The sequence below is a fragment of the Phaseolus vulgaris genome, chromosome 11 (genome assembly GCF_051622355.1).
Source record: "Phaseolus vulgaris cultivar YP4 chromosome 11, ASM5162235v1, whole genome shotgun sequence".
Classification (NCBI taxonomy): domain Eukaryota; kingdom Viridiplantae; phylum Streptophyta; class Magnoliopsida; order Fabales; family Fabaceae; genus Phaseolus; species Phaseolus vulgaris.
The window spans coordinates 49,422,823-49,444,894 of NC_143508.1; the positions used below are offsets into that span (position 1 = coordinate 49,422,823).

At 28.7% G+C, this 22,072-nt stretch overlaps 2 protein-coding genes across 2 annotated transcripts; one reads left to right on the forward strand and one right to left on the reverse strand.

Moving 5' to 3' along the window:
* Positions 1–2,547: 2,547 nt before the first annotated feature.
* On the reverse strand, positions 2,548–4,602 carry LOC137811152 (uncharacterized). The gene is made up of 4 exons (XM_090297872.1): positions 4,495–4,602; positions 4,175–4,378; positions 3,625–4,007; positions 2,548–3,536 (listed from the first exon to the last, which is right to left on the reverse strand). The coding sequence occupies exons 3-4, from the start codon at positions 3,944–3,946 to the stop codon at positions 2,833–2,835; spliced, it is 1,026 nt and encodes a 341-aa protein (XP_090153998.1). The 5' UTR covers positions 3,947–4,007; positions 4,175–4,378; positions 4,495–4,602; the 3' UTR covers positions 2,548–2,832.
* Positions 4,603–8,216: 3,614 nt separating this feature from the next.
* LOC137828406 (uncharacterized) lies at positions 8,217–9,958 on the forward strand. The gene is made up of 3 exons (XM_090297869.1): positions 8,217–8,480; positions 8,647–9,016; positions 9,105–9,958. The coding sequence occupies exons 2-3, from the start codon at positions 8,695–8,697 to the stop codon at positions 9,803–9,805; spliced, it is 1,023 nt and encodes a 340-aa protein (XP_090153995.1). The 5' UTR covers positions 8,217–8,480; positions 8,647–8,694; the 3' UTR covers positions 9,806–9,958.
* The last annotated feature ends 12,114 nt before the right edge of the window (positions 9,959–22,072 follow it).

Here is a 22,072-nt window from a genome sequence, read left to right on the forward strand (position 1 = left end):
ATATTTATTTATATGTGATAAATGTTAGAAAATGATTAAAATTAATTTTATTATGTGACAAATATGAAATAGATTTTGAGTTTGGGCTTGAATATGATTTAATAAAATTTGATGGCCCATTGATTAATGTGAGAAGTTATATATATCTTATGACACCTAACATATATCTTATGACACCTAACGAAAACTTAATTTGACGGAGATTGTGAAAGAATAGAAATGGGTTTTGTCTTTGCAAATAAGTTGCCTCATTGGTTGGTCATCAAGAAAGAACGAGTAAAGAAGATTAAATAACTGCTTACATAAGGACTCTCATGGATCAAGGTAAGTGTCTATCTCTATTATAATGGATGTATAGGATGTGAGAATCATAACGGGTTTTGTCTCTGCAAATAGGTTGCCTTATTAGTTGGTCATCAAGAAAGAACGAGAAAAGAAGATTAAAAAACTGTTTACATAAGAACTCTCATGAATCAAGGTAAGTGTCTATCTTTTAAAGAACCTTTTTCTTAAAAAATAAAATTTTTTTGAAATAATATATTTTAAAACATTTAAAAAATTAGTTTTTCTTTTAAATTGGTATGAACTTTTCACAAGTGTAACTTGTTCTGTGATTCTAACACTTTTAGAATATATTATACCGTCTTATTTTTTCAAATAGGTTTATTTCTATTTAAAATTTTGAATTTATTAAATTTATTTGAAAAAGAAGTGTTCTTTTAAAGAAGTGTAATCCATCATTTTCAAAATATTAGTTGCATTGAAATAAAAATTATTATAAACGTGATAATTTATTTGAATTTTTTATTATTACATTATGATATCATTCATTATATCACTTTTTAAACGTGATAACTTTTAAAACTTCAACTTTGATAAAAAAAATTATATGCGTCACTGTAATTAATTGAAATACGACATTTTTTTAACAGAAAAAATATATTTTAATTAAATTTTCAAAAAATATTAAAACATATTTTAAAGAAATCTCACTAGCGGTTTACTTATGATTAGTTTAAACAAAAGAAAGGTAAAATATTTAAATGAGAATAATTATTTTTCTTCGTATCTTATTTTACAGTTATTTCTGTTTTTATAAATTTAACGAGATTTTAAAATCCGTGGAACATTGTCCATTTAAATTTTACAATAAGATACAAAAAAATATTATTATTTAAATATTTTATCATACTTTTGTTCAAACCAACCACGAGTAAACAGCTACTGAGGTTTTTTTTTAAAAAAAAACAATTTAACATTTTTTGAAAATTTTATTAAAATATATATTTGATCTTAAAAAAATTTCGTATTTCAATTAATTATAAAGTTCAAATTTTTGTCAAACTTGAAGTTTTAAAAAGTTATCACATTTAAATATATATATATATATATATATATTTTAAGATTTAGGATCTTATTATTAAGACTCAAGTCTTAGATTTTGTGAGATTTTCCATGTGACAATTTTAACATGTTGTCTTAATTTATTTTTAAATTTTATCACATATAAATAAATATTTTAAACATTAATTTTGTTCAAAGTGATCTTAAATTGTATTGCTTTTATAGATAGATATTTAGAATTTTAATTTTTCAAATTTGAAAATTATCAAGAAACGCATATTTTCAAATTTGAACACATATAAATAAATATTTTAAATATTAATATTGTTTCAAAAAAATTATTTTCATGAATATTTTAACGTGTATTAGCTAAATTAAATGTCAATAACTTACTAATATTTTCTGTTACAAATAATCTTTTTTTATATATTAAACATAAAAAATAAGAATTTAAAATAACAAAATGAAAAAAAACAATTGAAAGGTGTATTTAATGTTTAATTTGATGTATACTCTGAGGGAAAATTATGTACAACTTGATGATTCTTTAATATTTTTTTTTCTTTTCTAATGCTATTTCTACTCTACTCAACTCACAAAGCAAAACATGGACACGTTCTCAATGGTAAAAATGAAATAGACCTTTTATTTTATTTTGTTTTAATTTTTTACTATATTTTAGTAAATAAAGATTATAAAAAAATAGGAATTATTGACAGTTAATGTAAAATTAACGTAAACATGTTAGACAAATTGTTGACAAATTATTTGTGTTTGTCAATGTTTAAGTCTATAGGTGAGAGCTTGAGAAGTATGAGTTATTTTATTTGGAAGTTGGTGATTCTCTTATTGAAGAAGGGTTGTATATATAATATACCCTGTTGTTTGTTAAACGTTTTTATTTTTTAATATAGATTGGAGTATTCTAAGTAGTCCTATTTTTTTTATTTTTTTTATTGTTGAATCCTTTATTTTATTTTTTTTGCATTTGCAATAACATTGTAATATTGTTTAAATAATTAAAAATATCACTAGATATTTGATAAGAGTTCAGCAGCTATCTGCATAGTTTATAAATTCTCATTTATGAATTTGGAATATGTTTTTCCTCCATTTTTAATCTATGTTTTCTCCACAACTTTCACAATTTCTATACTTGTATTTCACAAACTATTTCCAACAAAAATTAAACACATAAAGATGTTAACAGTAGTAAATCATGCACTGTTCAATCAATTAACTTCCACTGTTGTTGGCACATAAACTTGGGTTTATACATATAGGTTGTTCTACTTTTTCTTTGATTAACCGTAAAATCATGATCAATCAACCACCAGAATGAAACAGTGATAGTTAATTCATTCTTCAAGCAGTGAATAGGGGAAAAAACGACTAAATGAAAATGTCAAAATAATGCAACAAGGATTCAATAAATAAACTATGTATCACATTCCAAGTAGGCTCTAAAGTTAAGCAAGAATCTAGATTCTACAAGATAATATCATTTGCTGACCTCCATACCCGAAGATGTTTGTCATAGAATGAGCAAGTAGCCACAAGTGGTTTGTGATTTGCTTCTCCTTTCTGCCAGTCTGCTCCATAAGCAAGAGAATCGTGTTTGTAGTAAGTTTCCAATACTTGAGCATTGCCATCTTTAATAGCAACAATAGCAAAACCATTGTGCATACATGCAGCCAAGACCAAGCCTGGAATGAAGGGGTGATGCTTAACCCTCCAAACTCCTCCCCCTAAGCCAATTGAAGTGTTGTTAAGGGGTTTTGAGATTGATCTTAAATCCCATACCCTCAGGAATTCATCATAGCTTCCAGTCAACAAGATATTTGGGTCATGTGGACTCTTCTCAATGCAAGTGACACCCATTTTGTGGACTTTAGAGCTCTGAAATACCACATTGGGAGGTCTATCTCGCAAATCCCAACAACTGAACTTACAATCATCAGAGCCAGTGTATACCAAATTTGGTTGGTGGGTATCAAAGGAGGTTGTCCAAACTTCAAAATCATGTGCCTTCCACTCTTGTTGTATTTCCAGCTTGGATTCAAGAACAGAAACAATAGACACAGAGCCATCAGAAAGTCCTACTGTGATACACGTGGCTGAAGGGTTCCAATCCAGGTACAGGCACATAGAGTTACTCATTTTTGCATTACTCATCTCCTTTAGATTAACCCCTGACATAGAATCACAACAACTCTCTTGAACAAAATACCAATTTAGAAATAAGATAACTCAGAAATGAATGAAGAAGCAAATCCATACCTTCCACTCCATTGCAGCAACCTTCCAGCATTTTAATTCTCAAGTATCCATCAGCATCTGCTTGAGCTATAAGAGGATTGACATGCCCTTGAGGTGGGCTCCACTTAATATCAAAAATTCCAGCAGTTTCCTCACTAAAAAGCAGATCAAGGTGGGGTGTGTCCACATCAACATTGACAAGTGAAATGCTTCCCTGTCGACTTGGCTGAGAACCTTCTTGTAATGTGTAAGTGGATACTGCTAAAACGTTAAGGTATGAATCATACGGACAAAACTCCACAGCATCAGCATTCCCCTTCAAATACCAATGTGCTACGTCCATGCCAGCCAACAAAATTATTCAAGCCAACAAAATTTAAACTCTCCAAAACAGTTTCTACAAACTGCAAACAAAATTAATACCTTTGTTCTAAGTTACCAAACTAAGAGAAGCATCAAAATGTTTTTGTTTTGCAATTAATCAACAACATTTTGAACGCAGAGAAAGGAATCATAACATAATTTAAATCTATTGATTGAAGAAGAGGAAGTGTGTGTAAGCGCAACGAACCTGTTCAAGCGTATTGAAGTTATCTATCAGAACTCAGAGCGTATTTCTCTTTCACAGATAGTTGCCCTGAACCATGTGGTGGCTCTCGCGGTGGTTTTCTTGATGATTCTGGCGGCGACGGTCGTCGTGGTGGACGGAGATGTTGAGGACGAGCTTCTGGACCTTGATTTCCCGCAAGGGGTTGGATAGTTTCTTCTCCGAAGCCTAATGCAAACAGAAGAGAAAACACAAAGGGGTTGAATTGAGAAGAACGTGTGAGAAAGATGAAGCGCGTGGAAGAGATGAAGAGAGAGGAGGAATGAAGAGAAACAGAGACTCACCATTGCGAATGGAAGCTGAAGAGAAGGAAGAGAGTTGCAGCGGCAAGATGCAGTGGTAGTGGGTATGGGGACAGAGAACAGAGTAAATATGAGAGTGGAAGAAACTAGGGTTTTGGTATGTGTGGGCTATGACTATAATACCCCTGATTAATAATACAGTTTTTGTAATTAATAATTAATACTTTGATTTTATTTTGTTGATAAAATATTCTATAATATTGATTTTAGTCTAATAATAATGATGATATAAATCTAGAAAATGGGTATTTTTTATCCCCAATAAAAAAAAACAAAATTGTATCACTCCTAGTATTAAAAGTGAGAGATTATAAACATATGAATCTGTGTAGAGATTAAAATCAAAAGCAGGTTTTCTTCGTAATTGACTTATTGTTAAAACATTTAAATTGGTAAAAATAAATATTATCATAACATTTTCTTAAGGAGAGAAATCAAACAGAAAAAGGAAATAGAACAAAAAGGTTAAATGAAGAATATACTATTTGAATGAAAACAAATTAAAAAAAAATGAAAAATATTTTTTTTATTGATTTATATTTGTAGAAGAGGAACGGATGAATAAATTATGTTAAATGTTTTTTGTATAGTTAAAAAAATGATTTTCTAAAAAAGATTAAATATTTATTATTTTAAATATATATTTTCTTTGAATTATTCTACTTAATTTTAAAAGTTTACAACAAATAAAAGTATATCAAACTCGTGATCTTCAATTGTCTCTAATGAGAATTGAACTATTAATTTTGGGTCTGATATCAATGGAAGCCAGATTGAAAATTTATCAATTGGTCAAAAGTAAAAATTAATATTTATATTACAACTTTTTTTATTATTACTTGAGAGTATAATAATAATAAAAAATATCATGGTTTTATAAAGATTTAAGCCTCTACAGTAATTTATTTCCTCAACAATTATTCATTGTCATGTTGTTAATCAAATTTGTAACCTTAATTTCAATATTTTTTTTTTATCAAATATCTATGGTGAAAAAATAGAAAAATTAAAAAAAAAGAGTTGAATTGAGATTAATTTATTCTTAAAAACTTTTTGCAAATTAATCACACAATTTAATTATTAAAACAACCGGACTAAAAGTCTTCCACTAATGTGTTATGTTAGATTTTGTTTGCATGATCATAATATTCTTTTATTTAACATACAACAATTCATACATATTAGACTTATAAATGTACATCGAGAAAATAGAATTTAAAGTTAAATTATTTTACAAACAAATTTCAATAGGTTTGTATGAAGCTTGAAACATTTCTCTTTAAAAAAAAACTTATAACAAATATTATTAGTCTAACATAGTTAAAAGTCTATTTTGTGAGTAAGATCACATTGGACTCATACTTCACAATTCAACTAAATCATTTTACTGACATATATTTATGTTTACTTTAACAAATGATTGGATCATACTCTTAACATCTGACCAATCAATTCAAGAATAGATAAAACACTTAGTTTAAAAACGTTTAGTAAAACATCTTGATAAGTTCTCATGCATTAGTTTTATTTATTGGGACAGTGCAGACAATGATAATATGTAACATAAAAGAGAGAAGGAAGAGAGGACACATACACATCCATTTATATTACTTTTTATGTCTTACAAACTACATTAAGTTCTTGGCTAACTTGTAAAGTTCAAATAAGCATAATAACGTTGTGAAGTACATATTGAGTACTTTTTTTTTTTGGCTTGTAGTCGCTTCTGGCTAATCTCTTAAGTATTTTTGACACAATCAACTTTTGGCTTAATTGAGTATTCATTGGGTTCGTAGTCACTCCCAGCCAACCTTGAGTATTCTTTACACCTAATCACTCCTGGCTAACCGAGTATTCTTTTGGATCATAACCAATCCTGATTGATCCGAGCAAGGAGTATTCTTTACTCAAGTCACTCTTAGTTGTACCTGAGTATTCTTTGTCAAACAATCACTTCTGACTAAGATTTGGAGATTTAGTATGTGATCATTCGGTTTGAAGACTAGGGAGGATTGTGTTTGATGATGAATACAATGTTCAAGCTTTCTCTCCTATTTTAGATAATCTTTTTCTCTAAGGAGGATAAAGTCTTTCAACATATACAATGATTGGGCTCACTCTCTTAGGTCGTTGGATAAACACTCAAAGTGTTTTCCATTAAGTTTTCTTTGGATCATATTACATTAGTTTTCTTTGTGCTATAGGATCCTTCTATGAAGATATAAGGTGTTCCTTATCATTTGATTAGCATATTTATATATTGCAACATTTGTTTTATTGGCTTAGAGGAGTGATTTTCCTTTGAGTAATGTGTTCACTAGTTAACCAATCTCTTGTGGGACTAAATTTGTTTTAATAAAAAGCCCGAGAGTTGTGGTTGTTGGGTGAGCTAGATTCACTAGACGAGTTATTTAATAAAAGTTCTAAGGAATTTGGTTGTGGTTGTTGGGAGAGTCAATTCACGTTGGACAAAATTCATTTAATTGAAAATTTGGGAGTCTTGATCGTTGGGCGAGTCAATTCTCATTGAGAAAAAGCTTTTCTTATGAAACGCTCCTAATGATATAGTCGTTGGATGAGCATTGTGTTCGTTGGGCGACTAAAATTTGTTGGCTATGTTAATGTATTTGGTTGGACGAACAAAATGGTAGTTGGACATTGCTTAATTTGTTGGGTGAGCCAAATTCTAGCTAAGTAAGAAAGGATTTGCTAAACTTTAAAGAAACATATTTTTAAATGTTTCTAAATGTTAAAATGTCTTTATCTTTTATTATATTGTTATATTTGACCAATATATTGTATTTGAATATTTTTATAATGTAATATATAATAGTTTTTTTAATTTATTAGCATTTGATTTAAGATGGATGTGTATGTATGAATGAAAATTTGTAATAGAATGATTGTATATGATATGAAGTATGATGTAGATATAGTTATTTCTTGGGAAAATAATGTTATATTGAGATGTATAAGATATGTATTGAACTTGAGATTCGTACTAAGGAGATATACCGACTCTACCAATATATTGGAATCACACAAAAGAAGATCAAGTGATTAGAGTTGAGGGAGCTCCTATAACTAAGTTTGCGTTGTAAAACATAACTAAAAAGGTCATAAGGGTTTATCTTGTCATATAAGAGAATTTAGTTCATATTGACATCATAAATAATGTAGTAAAGTTTTTTTTTTAAAAAAAAGTATTTTTGTGATATATATTAATAGTCTTCTAATATAAATTATGATTAATAATAAATAGTAAAACTATATTAGGAGTATGTTAGAGTATTATAATAAAAATTTATTTATTTTATAAAATAAATAATTTTTTTCCTCTAACCCACTCTTTCACTCTTCTATCTTAAGCAAGTTTTAATAATATTTTCTCATCTGAAATTGAAATAATTATTTAATTTTTCTTGTTTGGATGTAATTTTAAGCAAGTTATTTGTTATATTTGTTTAAATTTTTATTTCAATAAATATTTATGCATAATGATATCCTTTTACTATTATTACAACTATTTTGTTTTCTTCATACGAGTTAAATTAAGAATATAATTAAAAATTTGCATAATCTACAATTTAAAAAATTACAGATAAAAAAATAAATTTTCTGTAAAAAATTCCACACCTAAAAACACACAGGGTGGAAGTATTTCACATAATTAATATATAGTAGTCTCAAGTGTATTTCACTTTGCACTAATTTTATTATTTAGTTTATAATTATTTATTATTATATATGTCTTCAATTTGATTCAATCCCTAGTTGAAGCTCGCATGCCAAAAGGCGTGACATTCCCTCTCCGGTGGTAGCCACAAACTTGTCGCCACCACGATGACCGTCGCCGCCAGAATCATCAAGAAAACCACCGCGAGAGGCACCACATGGTTCAGGGCAACTATCTGCGAAAGAGAAATACGCTCTGAGTTCTGATAGATAACTTCACTACGCTTGAACAGGTTCGTTGCGTTACACACACTTCCTCTTCTTCAATCAATAGATTTAAATTATGTTATGATTCCTTTCTCTGCGTTCAAAATGTTGTTGATTAATTGCAAAACAAAAACATTTTGATGCTTCTCTTAGTTTGGTAACTTAGAACAAATGTATTCATTTTGTTTGCAGTTTGTAGAAACTGTTTTGTCTTAGAGAGTTTAAATTTTGTTGGCTGGCATGGACGTAGCACATTGGTATTTAAAGGGGAATGCTGATGCTGTGGAGTTTTGTCCGTATGATTCATACCTTAACGTTTTAGCAGTATCCACTTACACATTACAAGAAGGTTCTCAGCCCAGTCGACAGGGAAGCATTTCACTTTTCAATGTTGATGTTGACACACCCCACCTTGATCTGCTTTTTAGTGAGGAAACTGCTGGAATTTTTTATATAAAGTGGAGCCCACCTCAAGGGCATGTCAATCCTCTTCTAGCTCAGGCAGATGCTGATGGATACTTGAGAATTAAAATGCTGGAAGGTTGCTGCAATGGAGTGGAAGGTATGGATTTGCTTCTTCATTCATTTCTGAGTTATCTTATTTCTAAATTGGTATTTTGTTCAAGAGAGTTGTTGTGATTCTATGTCAGGGGTTAATCTAAAGGAGATGAGTAATGAAAAAATGAGTAACTCTATGTGCCTGTACCTAGATTGGAACCCTTCAGCCACGTGTATCACAGTAGGACTTTCTGACGGCTCTGTGTCTATTGTTTCTGTTCTTGAATCCAAGCTGGAAATACAACAAGAGTGGAAGGCACATGATTTTGAAGTTTGGACAACCTCCTTTGATACCCACCAACCAAATTTGGTATACACTGGCTCTGATGATTGTAAGTTCAGTTGTTGGGATTTGCGAGATAGACCTCCCAATGTGGTATTTCAGAGCTCTAAATTCCACAAAATGGGTGTTACTTGCATTGAGAAGAGTCCACATGACCCAAATATCTTGTTGACTGGAAGCTATGATGAATTCCTGAGGGTATGGGATTTAAGATCAATCTCAAAACCCCTTAACACTTCAATTAGCTTAGGGGGAGGTGTTTGGAGGGTTAAGCACCACCCCTTCATTCCAGGCTTGGTCTTGGCTGCATGTATGCACAATGGTTTTGCTATTGTTGCTATTAAAGATGGCAATGCTCAAGTATTGGAATCTTACAACAAACACGATTCTCTTGCTTATGGAGCAGACTGGCAGAAAGGAGAAGCAAATCACAAACCACTTGTGGCTACTTGCTCATTCTATGACAAACATCTTCGGGTGTGGAGGTCAGCAAATGATATTATCTTGTAGAATCTAGATTTTGCTTGACTTTAGCCTAATAGGAAATATGATACATAGTTTATTTATTGAATCCTTATTGCATTATTTTGACAATTTCATTTTCATTTAGTCGTTTTTTCTCCTATTCACTGCTTGAAGAATGAATTAACTATCACTGTTTCATTCTGGTGGTTGATTGATCATGATTTTACGGTTAATCAAAGAAAAAGTAGAACAACCTATATGTATAAACCCAAGTTTATGTGCCAACAACAGTGGAAGTTAATTGATTGAACAGTGCATGATTTACTACTGTTAACATCTTTATGTGTTTAATTTTTGTTGGAAATAGTTTGTGAAATACAAGTATAGAAATTGTGAAAGTTGTGGAGAAAACATAGATTAAAAATGGAGGAAAAACATATTCCAAATTCATAAATGAGAATTTATAAACTATGCAGATAGCTGCTGAACTCTTATCAAATATCTAGTGATATTTTTAATTATTTAAACAATATTACAATGTTATTGCAAATGCAAAAAAAATAAAATAAAGGATTCAACAATAAAAAAAATAAAAAAAATAGGACTACTTAGAATACTCCAATCTATATTAAAAAATAAAAACGTTTAACAAAAAACAGGGTATATTATACATACAACCCTTCTTCAATAAGAGAATCACCAACTTCCAAATAAAATAACTCATACTTCTCAAGCTCTCACTTATAGACTTAAACATTGAAAAACACAAATAATTTGTCTAACATGTTTACGTTAATTTTACATTAAATGTCAATAATTCCTATTTTTTTTATAATCTTTATTTACTAAAATATAGTAAAAAATTAAAACAAAATAAAATAAAAGGTCTATTTCATTTTTACCATTGAGAACGTGTCCATGTTTTGCTTTGTGAGGTGAGTAGAGTAGAAATAGCATTATAAAAGAAAAAAAAAATATAAGGTTAAAGGATCATCAAGTTGTACATAATTTTCCCTCAGAGTATACATCAAATTAAACATTAAATACACCTTTCAATTGTTTTTTTTTCATTTTGTTATTTTAAATTCTTATTTTTTATGTTTAATATATAAAAAAGATTATTTGTAACTGAAAATATTAGTAAGTTACTGACATTTAATTTAGCTAATACACGTTAAAATATTCATGAAAATAATTTTTTTGAAACAATATTAATATTTAAAAGATTTATTTATATGTGTTCAAATTTGAAAATATGTGTTTCTTGAGAATTTTCAAATTTGAAAAATTCAAATTCTAAATATCTATCTATAAAAACAATAAAATTTAAGATCACTTTGAACAAAATTAATGTTTAAAATATTTATTTATATGTGATAAAATTTAAAAATAAATTAAGACAACATGTTAAAATTGTCACATGGAAAATCTCACAAAATTTAAGACTTGAGTCTTAATAATAAGATCCTAAATCTGAATATATATATATATATATATATATATATATTTAAACGTGATAACTTTTTAAAACTTCAAGTTTGACAAAAAATTGAACTTGTATAATTAATTGAAATACGATTTTTTTTAAGAGCAAATATATATTTTAATAAAATTTTAAAAAAATATTAATTTTTTTTTAAACAAACCTCAGTAGCTGTTTACTCGTGGTTAGTTTGAACAAAAGTATGATAAAATATTTAAATAACAATATTTTTTTTTGTTTTGTATCTTATTGTAAAATTTAAATGACAATGTCCCACGGATTTTAAAATGTCGTTAAATTTATAAAAACAGAAATAACTATAAAATAAGATACGAACAAAAATAATTATTCTCATTTAAATATTTTATCTTACTTTTGTTTAAACTAATCATAAGTAAACCGCTAGTGAGATTTCTTTAAAATATGTTTTAATATTTTTTGAAAATTTAATTAAAATATATTTTTTTTGTTAAAAAAATTTCGTATTTCAATTAATTACAGTGACGCATATATTTTTGTTTTTCAAAGTTGAAGTTTTAAAAAGTTATCACGTTTATATAATGAATGATATCATAATGTAATAATAAAACTCTTTATTTATTTGAATTTTTTATTATAATAATTTTTATCTCAATGCAACTAATATTTTGAAAATATGGATCACACTTCTTTAAGAACACTTTTTTTTCAAATAAATTTAATAAATTCAAAATTTTAAATAGAAATAAACTTATTTGAAAAAATAAGACGGTATAACATATTCCAAAAGTGTTAGAATCACATACATTTGTGAAAAATTCATACCAATTTAAAAGAAAAAGTAATTTTTAAAATGTTTTAAAAGATATTATTTCAAGAATATTTTAATTTTCAAGAAAAAGGTTATTTTAAATATATATATAGATAGATTAAGATTTAGGATAGACTTAAGGCTTAGATTTTGTGAGATTTTAAGATTTGTATGAGTTTGTATAATCCATGTGACAATTTTAACATGTTGTTTTAATTTATTTTTAAATTTTATTGTAAAATCAAATAGTACAATAATAAACAATTAATGCAGTTTATCATAAGAATGTTACAAACTATGATTCTCACATCTCATACATCCATTATAATAGAGATAAACATTTACCTTGATTCATGAGAGGTCCTATGTAAGCAGTTCTTTAATTGTTCTTTAATCTTCTTTTCTCGTTCTTTCTTGATGACCAACCAATGAGGAAACCTATTTGCAGAGACCAAACCCGTTTCTATTTTTTCACCGTCAAATTAAGTTTTCATTAGGTGTCATAAGATATATATAACTTCTCACATTGACCAATGGACCATCAAATTTTATTAAATCATATTCAGACCAAAATCCTAAACCCAAAACCTATTTCACAAGTGGAACTCTTTACGTGATTCTAACACTTTTTGGAATATTTTATACCGCCTTATTTTTTTCAAATAGGTTTATTCCTATTTAAAATTTTGAATTTATTAAATTTATTTGAAAAGGTGTTTTTAAAAGAAGTGTTATTCACATTTTCAAAATATTAGTCGCATTCAAATAAAAATTATCATAAAATCTTAATATCACTTTCAAAATATTGTTACATTGATATCATTCATTATATCACTTTTTAAACGTCATCACTTTTTAAAACTTCAACTTTGACAAAAATTTGAACTTGTTGAATTATATGACTCGCTCTTTGAAATACAATTTTTTTTATACAAAAAATATAATATTTTAATAGAATTTTCAAAAAATGTTAAAACATATTTTAAAGAAACTTGTGTTAACTTAACATTTTTATTAAGGTAATACATGAAAAACACATTGATTAATATTTTAATTTGAATAATATATACTAGTGGAAACACATGCTATCACCGGTGTATCCGTATTTTTTTATTTTTATTTTTAATATATATTTATATTTTATTATTATTATTGTTATTATTATTATTATGTATCGAGTATTTTATTGTTATTATATATTTAATATTTGATAATATATAATTTTTGTCCTTTATTATGTATCCAATATTATAATCGTATTTAAGTTTTTTTTTTAAGTTATTTGAGATAAAATTGTAATTAATTGATAATGTAAAAATTACAATATACATGAAAATTAACATCATATTTTAAAATATATAACTTTTGTACTCTATTTTGTTGAATCATCTATAATTTTGCTATTCTCATTTTCAAATAAACACATTTGGTGTTTCTAATATGAAAATTCGAAATGTACTTGAATTTTTGGTGAAAATTGGCTTACAAAACTAAAACAGTTGGACATAGATTGATTGGTTTGAGTGTGTGTTTCCAGTTATAGCTCAGTCTTGCAGTGGGAAATTATTACCGATTGCTTTTTATTGTAGAAGATTTTTTTTTTCCATTTTTAAAGGGAAGAAATGTTAAACTAATTATCAGAAAACAAACCTCTTATGATGCTCAAGAAGGTTTTCAACAAATTCTTCTTCCCAATAACTTACATTGGTATATTGCATACTCTGAAACAAAACCAAAAACCATTAAATTGTCAACTTCTTTTGTTCCTTGAAAAAAAGGCAACCTTGGAAAGATGTTCCCATAACATACCGCAAACACCAAAGCTTTTAGAAATCTTTCCAATAGATCAAAAACCACTACAGAAAACCCCGAACATCCACAACCAATCAACAATAAAAAAGGCAATTCATTTTCACTCAACAAAAGATAAAAATCAAAAGAGAGAGAAAAGGAACAACACGAACATCAACAGAAAAAAAAGCATGTGCCAATACGCCATAAGTTTATTGATTGAACTAACTAAAATGATAAGAAATGACGAAATCAAATGGAAAATTGATCTGTAAATCAAATAGAAAATTTCTCATTATATCAAATGGAAGACTGAACCGTATATCAAATAGAAAATTGCTCCTTATATCATCAAATGGAAAATTGCTCCCTCGCTTATTCAAAGTGCAGAAAATTGTGGTATGTCAAATGAAAATAGAAAATGAAAAAGAGGTTTGATGGGTTTATAAAGCCTTTCGTTTAGTTTTAAATTTAAAATTTTTGAAAATTTAAAATTTTGAAAAATTTATAGTTTGAAAATTTAAAAATTCAAAATTTTGAAATTTGAAGTATTTCGATTTTAAATTTTTAAAAAATTTAAAATTTTGAAAATTAAAAAATTTGAAAGTTTGAAAATTTGAAAAATAATTATTCTCATTTAAATATTTTACCTTACTTTTGTTTAAACTAATCATAAGTTAACCGCTAGTGAGATTTCATTAAAATATGTTTTAATATTTTTTGAAAATTAAATTAAAGTATATTTTTTTTGTTAAAAAAATTTCGTATTCCAATTAATTACACTGACTCACTATAATTAAATTACTTTAAAATTTAATCTGCAGTGGAAAATTATCACGGATTGTTTTTTTTATTGTAGAATATATTTTTTTTTTCATTTTTAAAGGGAAGAAATGTTAAACTAATTATTAGAAAACAAACCTCTTATGATGCTCAAGAAGGTCTTCAACAACTTCTTCCCAATAACTTAGATCGATATATTGCATACTCTGAAACAAAACCAACACCAATAAAGGCAACCTTGTAAAGATGTTTCCAGAACATGCAAATACCAAAGCTTTTAGAGATTTTTCCAATCGATCCAAAGATCCAGAACCAATCAACAACAAAAAGAACAACACTAACTTTCAACAAAAAAAAGGAGCATGTGCCAATACGATCTTAAGTTCTTTGATTGAACTAACTAAAATGATAAGAAATGACGAAATCAAATAGAAATTTTCTTATTATATCAAATGGAAAACTAAACCGTATATCAAATAGAAAATTGCTCCCTCGCTTATTCAAAGTGCAGAAAATTGTGGTATGTCAAATGAAAATATGAAAATAGAAAATAAAAAAGAGGTTTGATCGGTTTAGTTTTAAATTTAAATTTTTTGAAAATTTAAAATTTGAAAAATTTGAAAAATTTAAAATTTAAAATTTAAAAATTTTGAAAGTTAAAAAATGTTGAAAATTAAAAAATTTGAAAGTTTGAAAATTTGAAAATTTGAAAATCTATACCTATATATAATGGGGATTCCTCCATAACTGTTTTTGATATATATAAAAAAATTAATTTTTTTTAGTTATTTTGTAATTTTGTAAATATTAAAACAGTTATCAGTTTTTAATTTAGTTTTTGAAATACATCTTTATTTCTTCAGTTTTCACTCACAATTTCTTTTCAATTTGAATTTATGTTTGGAATATTTATTATCATTTTTCTCTCCTCCCTCTTTCTCACTTTATCTCTTCAGTTCATGTCATTTCCATTAGATAAAAATATTCATTCTTCAATATAAGAGTAAGAAGAAGAACACGCACCCCACGTTAGTTAGTATCTGTAAGTGAATTTTCTTTTCTTGGTTGTTTAATTGTTAATGTTACTCATTTTTATTTTTTTTGCTCTTGCTTTTCATTTTCGTACATTGAAGGCTGAATACAGAGCATTCAGATTGCACATGTACATAGTTATCTTGACATCATTGTTGATGTGGACATCTACGGAGAGGATGAATACGTTTTGAATATGACATTCTTGCAGAGAGAAGGAAATGAATTAGAAAATAAATATTTTTTAAGGTTTACGGAGTTTCTCATCTTATTCTTCTTATTTTTTCTTTTTATTATTATATTTCTCTTTTTTAGTTTAATGTTACTAACAACAAATCAAAATTGGTTATGTTTATTGTGTTGTAAATTTAAATTTGTTTAATATATATTTTACTACAACTTAATTACTAAAATAGTAAGTTGAAACTCATAAAAGACGAAAAAAAATGTTTCTATGTTATTTTATATTTAAAAAATATTAATACATATAATAATATATAATATAATAATAATAAAATGTGGATTTTAGTGACTGTGTTTCTACTAATATAACATAATAAAACTTTTTATTGATTTGAATTTTTTATTATTACATTATTATGATATTATTTTGAATTGGAATTAATTTTATATGTTACTAGCCTCGATAGATTTCGAAGTATAATTTTGTATTTTTTTCTCTTTATAATTTTAATTAGTTTTTTCTAATTTGTATAATTTAAAAGTTATTTGCAAATTAAATTAAAAAAAAATCAAAATGAAATTCAAAATATTACAAATAGAAAAAGAAAACATAAGAAAAAGATTAAGAGGGGATGCAAAGGACCCAGAGAAAAAATTGAACAAACAAAAGGGGAAGAGAACATTATGTGTAATTTTGTATTTTACTCATCCTTGTAACGGTGCAGAGAGAGTTACAGAAATGGAAAAAAGAAATACCCATTGGCGGTAGTTTAAGCCCACTAATTATGGGCCACTTTTAGTGGCATCCTTTTTTCTGCACCCTTATAATTCTTTAAATTTTAAATCCCAAAAATATCCACTATCAAATGGCACAGAGGATTCACCATCTATCTGAGGAAGATAAAAAGGGGTGTGTACGACTGAAGAAGATGAAGAAGGGTGAGAAAGATTAAAATGGTAATTTCATGATCCCATGGATGTGTAGGATGAAACCGTGGGGTGGAGGAAGAAATGGTCCACCCAATGTATTCTACCTATATCCCATTTTTTCTTTTGTCAAAAATACCTTTACTAAAACATATTTTCATATCTTTATTAAAAAAAGAAGTGACCGTTTCTTTCTGTACCTCTATATTTTTCTTCCTACATCCCCACAATGTTATGCAAAGATAAAATTGTCTCTATTAATTTTTAAAAACCCTAAAATGTCCAAAAAATCTAAACTATTATTTTCTTCTTCGTCCCATCCCTCTTTCTCAGAGCAGCACCGTTCCATTGCCCCTCCATGGACCCCATTCCTCTCAGTGGCATAGTTCCATTTGACGTTTTTGTTGGTGGTTCAGGGTTGTGGCTCAGAAACTTGGTGGGAGAAGGGTGGTTTCTCTTGAAGGTGAGTAAATCTTTTGTCTTTTGGATTTGCAGTTCCACAATACAGTCGATAGTTTTACAGAATAGGAAATCCGTATTTATTTTTTTGCATTCTGAATTATGAAATCCGATAAAATTTTAGTTTTACGTTTTCGATAAAATTTTGGATTGGTGTATCCGGTAACCTCCCAGACGGATGCTTCCGATAGTACATGATTGACAATGTTGATAAAAAAAACTAGTCAATTAATAAAACAAGTGAAAGCATGTTGAGAGAATCATGAATAAAAGTGAAAAACTTCAAATGAGAGAAAACCAACCCTCTGCTCCAACATTTCCAGGTTTCGAACAAGTTTTCTACTCCTCATTTCACTTTTATTTAATTTTAGTTTTATGTTTTTTTTCTTTTTTTTAGTTGGTTTTTGGTGTTCTTTTCCTTTTGTTTTTTTGTTTTCTGCTAAAAAAGTGTTCAAACAGAAGAAATTTAATTAGATCTAAAGCTGCATATTGAAGGAAGCAACATGGAAAGAGCTAGCAGCAGCAACAGTGGTGAGAGTAAAAAGAGTTGCAGAAGAGGACATTGGAGACCCTCCCAAGATGAGACACTTAAGAAACTTGTGAAGCAATATGGTTCCCAAAACTGGAACTTTGTTTCAGAACATCTATAACGAACATCAGGTCAATTTTAACTATCATCACAATATTTGTATTTATGCATTTCCTTTTCTCTTACTTTGCATAACTTTATTGAATGATGAGTAAATAAAATGATTACAGAAATCCATAATTCAATAAAAGAATCCATCAATCCGTAATGTTTATCAGAAATCCATAATTCAATAAAAGAATCCATTCAATAATCGTCATAAATAAGTTTCTCACTTTTTTTTAAATGATCTTTGACCAAAAGTTTGTAACAAAATCAATTAAGGAAAATAGTATTGGTAGAGAATCCTTCCAATTCTTATCTACATTCAAGAGTTCATTCCAAAATCAAGAATTTTGAATTTATTGCTATTATAATCTTTAAATTTAATAAATCGTGATAACCACATAACTTTTACTTTGATTAATTATTCATATCTTGTACTCATAACCAGTATTAAGATCCTTAGTTAAATCATATCTTAAATCTCACAACTAAGAACAATTAACTTGTTGTGACAAGTACAAAGTTTTCTATAAAAATATTTTTCACTTCTCTCACATATATAATACTCAACCATTATCTTTTCATATAAAAATATTTAAATATAAAACAAAACCACTAATAATTGGAAGGAGAGTAGCAAGACAAAGTTGTTATCATTTTATATCTCATAAGACAAATTAAATTATTATATTTACTTTTTAACTGAAAACATAAACTTGTAGAATAAACTTTAAATTCTAAAATTAATAACAAAAATTTCATAAAACTGTTTTACTTCCATATCCCAAGAACAAGTAAATATATGAAACAAGATCACTAAATATAAATAATTTAATCAATAAAATTATCTAAAATACATTATTTATATAATTTAAATAATAACTAAGTCATTTTATTATTGTACATAAAAAACATTGGAGTTTTGAATACAAAATAAACTCACCAAAAACCGTGACTTATTAGTAATATCTTTTTTTTTATATAAAATATATTATATATTGATTTTTTTTTTATAAAATTTTTTATTAGACATCATTATGCAACTCGACATCTCAGCTATTATATATTGGTTACATGTCTCGAAAAAATTAAGAACTAAAATTTAAACGTATTTATTAGGTGAACTTTATATTATATATATTGATAAAAGTCGTGATTGTGAGTACATTTTATTTTCTAAATTGCATAAGTCAAATCCGGTAGCAAAACTCTTGAAAAACTCGTTACAAAATACAGCATATTACTTTTTATTTTTCAAACATGATTTGTAATGAATAACTATCTTAATATCTATTATAAATAGATTTACAATTGTTAAAAAAAATCTAAAATATATAATTAATTTTTCATAATTTGAAGTAAAACTTATATAATTTTGTATATTCTTTTTGTTTTTGACTTGTACATAAAATAATTTTAATTTATAAAAAATTAGATATTATTTTTCTATAAAAAAAAGTTATAATTGATATATATAAATAAATAAAAGAGTGTTTGGGTGAACAGTGATGGCGGCTATAAGGAAGGTGCAAATATAGCAGAGGTAGGGTGGGGATAGTAATAAACAAATTGAATTTTACCTTCATTTCAAGGGTACTTGTTGATTTTGGCTTAATCCCAAGTCCCACATCGGTGGGTTCATTGTTTGAGAAGGAGGTTTGAGAGTTATAAATTAAACTCTCCTCCTTCACTGTTATATATTCCAATTTGAAATATCTTCTCCCATAATAATAAAAGTGAGCTGTTTTTGCTATGCTCGGAGATTAGGCTAAATTGGCCGAACTCCGTTAACAATTTTCTGGTGTGTTTTTTCCTTTTTATCTCTTTTATTATTCTGCTTTATTTATTCAATATTATTTGTCGGGTAACTTTGTTAGGGTTCTGTTTTAGTGGGAAAATTACCCGTTTTTCCCAATAAGTGGTATCAAGAGTCCAAGGTTCGCCTTGGGTTGTTTGAAATTATTTGTAATATTGAATATTATATTTTGAGTTTGTAATGGCAAATCAAGAAGAAGAAGCGAATGATGTATCCAGAGTGTCGGGCTCCTCGTCATCATGGTCGAGGTTCCCGGTGTCTACTTTGAAATTGGCGGTGGAAATATTTGATGGCACTGGACATTTTGGCATGTGGCAAGGAGAGGTCTTGGACTCTCTTTTTCAGCAGGGTCTTGATATTGCTATTGAAGGAGAGAAACCAGAAGAGGTAGAGGAGAAAGACTGGAGCATCATCAACCGGTTGGCATGCGGAACTATTCGATCCTGTCTGTCCAGAGAGCAGAAGTATGCTGTAAAAAGCGAGACTTCTGCACACAAATTGTGCAAGGCATTGGAGAACAAGTTTCTGAAGAAGAGTGGTCAGAACAAGCTCCTGATGAAGAAAAGGTTGTTCCGATTTGACTACCAACAAGGTACTACTATGAATGCACACATCACTATGTTAAATCAATTAGTAGCAGACCTGTTGAATTTAGATGTGAAGTTTGAGGATGAGGATTTGGCTTTGATGTTGTTATCATCTCTTCCTGATGAATTTGAACATTTGGAGACTACGCTCCTTCACGGAAAGGAGAATGTGTCATTAGATGCTGTTTGTTCTGCTTTATATAGTCATGAATTGAGAAAGCAAGATAAGATGAAAACCAAATCAACGACATTAGAAGAAGCATTGGTGGCAAGAGGTCGTCAACAAAGCCAAACAAAGGGGAGAAGAGAGAGGTGTAAATCTAAAGGTCGAGCCGTTGTCAAAGATGAGTGTGCTTTCTGTCATGAGAAAGGACATTGGAAGAAAGACTGTCCAAAACTGCAAAAGAAAGGGAAGGCTCCACAAGATGCAAATGTTGCAGAATGCAAAAGTGATGTGGAATCAGATATCTCTTTAATTGTCTCGCTTTCAGCATCATCGTATCCAGATGAGTGGATATTGGATTCAGGTTGTACCTATCATATGTGTCCCATTCGGGAATGGTTCTTTGAATTTCAAGAACTCGATGGCGGGGTTGTTTACATGGGTAATGATAATCTATGTAAGACAGCTGGGATAGGTTCAATCAAGTTGCGGAATCATGATGGATCCACCAGAATTTTGCGGGATGTACGGTACGTGCCAAAGTTGAAGAAGAATCTCATCTCATTGGGGGCTTTAGAATCTAAAGGCCTAGTTGTGACGATACGAGATGGAATTCTTAAAGCAACTTCAGGAGCACTGGTGATGTTGAAATGCGTGAGGAAAAACAATTTGTATTACTACCAAGGTAGTACAGTGGTGGGGACAGTAATGACAACAACTTCTAGCTCTAAGAAGGATGTTGAGGCAACGAAGTTGTGGCATATGAGGTTGGGACATGCTGGAGAGAAATCCTTGCAAATTCTTACCAAGCAGGGATTGTTGAAAGGTACGAAGGCTTGCAAACTTGAATTTTGTGAGCATTGTGTTATGGGAAAACAACGAAGAGTGAAGTTTGGCACTGCAATTCACAATACCAAGGGTATTCTGAATTATGTGCATTCAGATGTGTGGGGACCTGCCAAGACTCCGTCAATTGGAGGTAGGCATTATTTTGTCACTTTTGTGGATGATTTTTCCAAGAGAGTTTGGGTGTTTACTATAAAGAACAAAAATGATGTGCTTGAAATTTTCCTTAAGTGGAAATCTCAAGTTGAAAACCAGACAGGAAGGAAGATTAAGGTTCTCCGAATAGATAATGGAGGAGAATACAAGAGTGATCAATTCCTGAAGGTATGTCAAGATTGTGGCATAGTTCGACACTTCACTGTTAGAAAAACATCACAACAGAATGGGGTGTCAGAGCGTATGAACAAGACACTTGTGGAGAAAGTTCGTTGTATGTTGTCTAATGCTGAGTTAGGCAGAGAGTTTTGGGCTGAGGCTGTGACATACGCTCAACATCTTGTCAATCGTTTGCCATCTTCTGCTATAGATGGCAAAACCCCGTTAGAGGTATGGTCTGGAAAACCTGCAACTGATTATGATTCTTTGCATGTTTTTGGTTCTATTGCATATTATCATGTGATTGAATCAAAGTTGGATCCACGGGCAAAGAAAGCTCTTTTCATGGGTTTTAGTCCTAGAGTGAAGGGATACCGTTTGTGGTGTTTAGAGGCAAAGAAGACGATTATCAGCAGGGATGTTACCTTTGATGAATCTGCCATGTTAAAGAAGGTAAATCCAGAAGGAGCTGATAGTATTCCGCAACAGGTGGAGTATGCCCG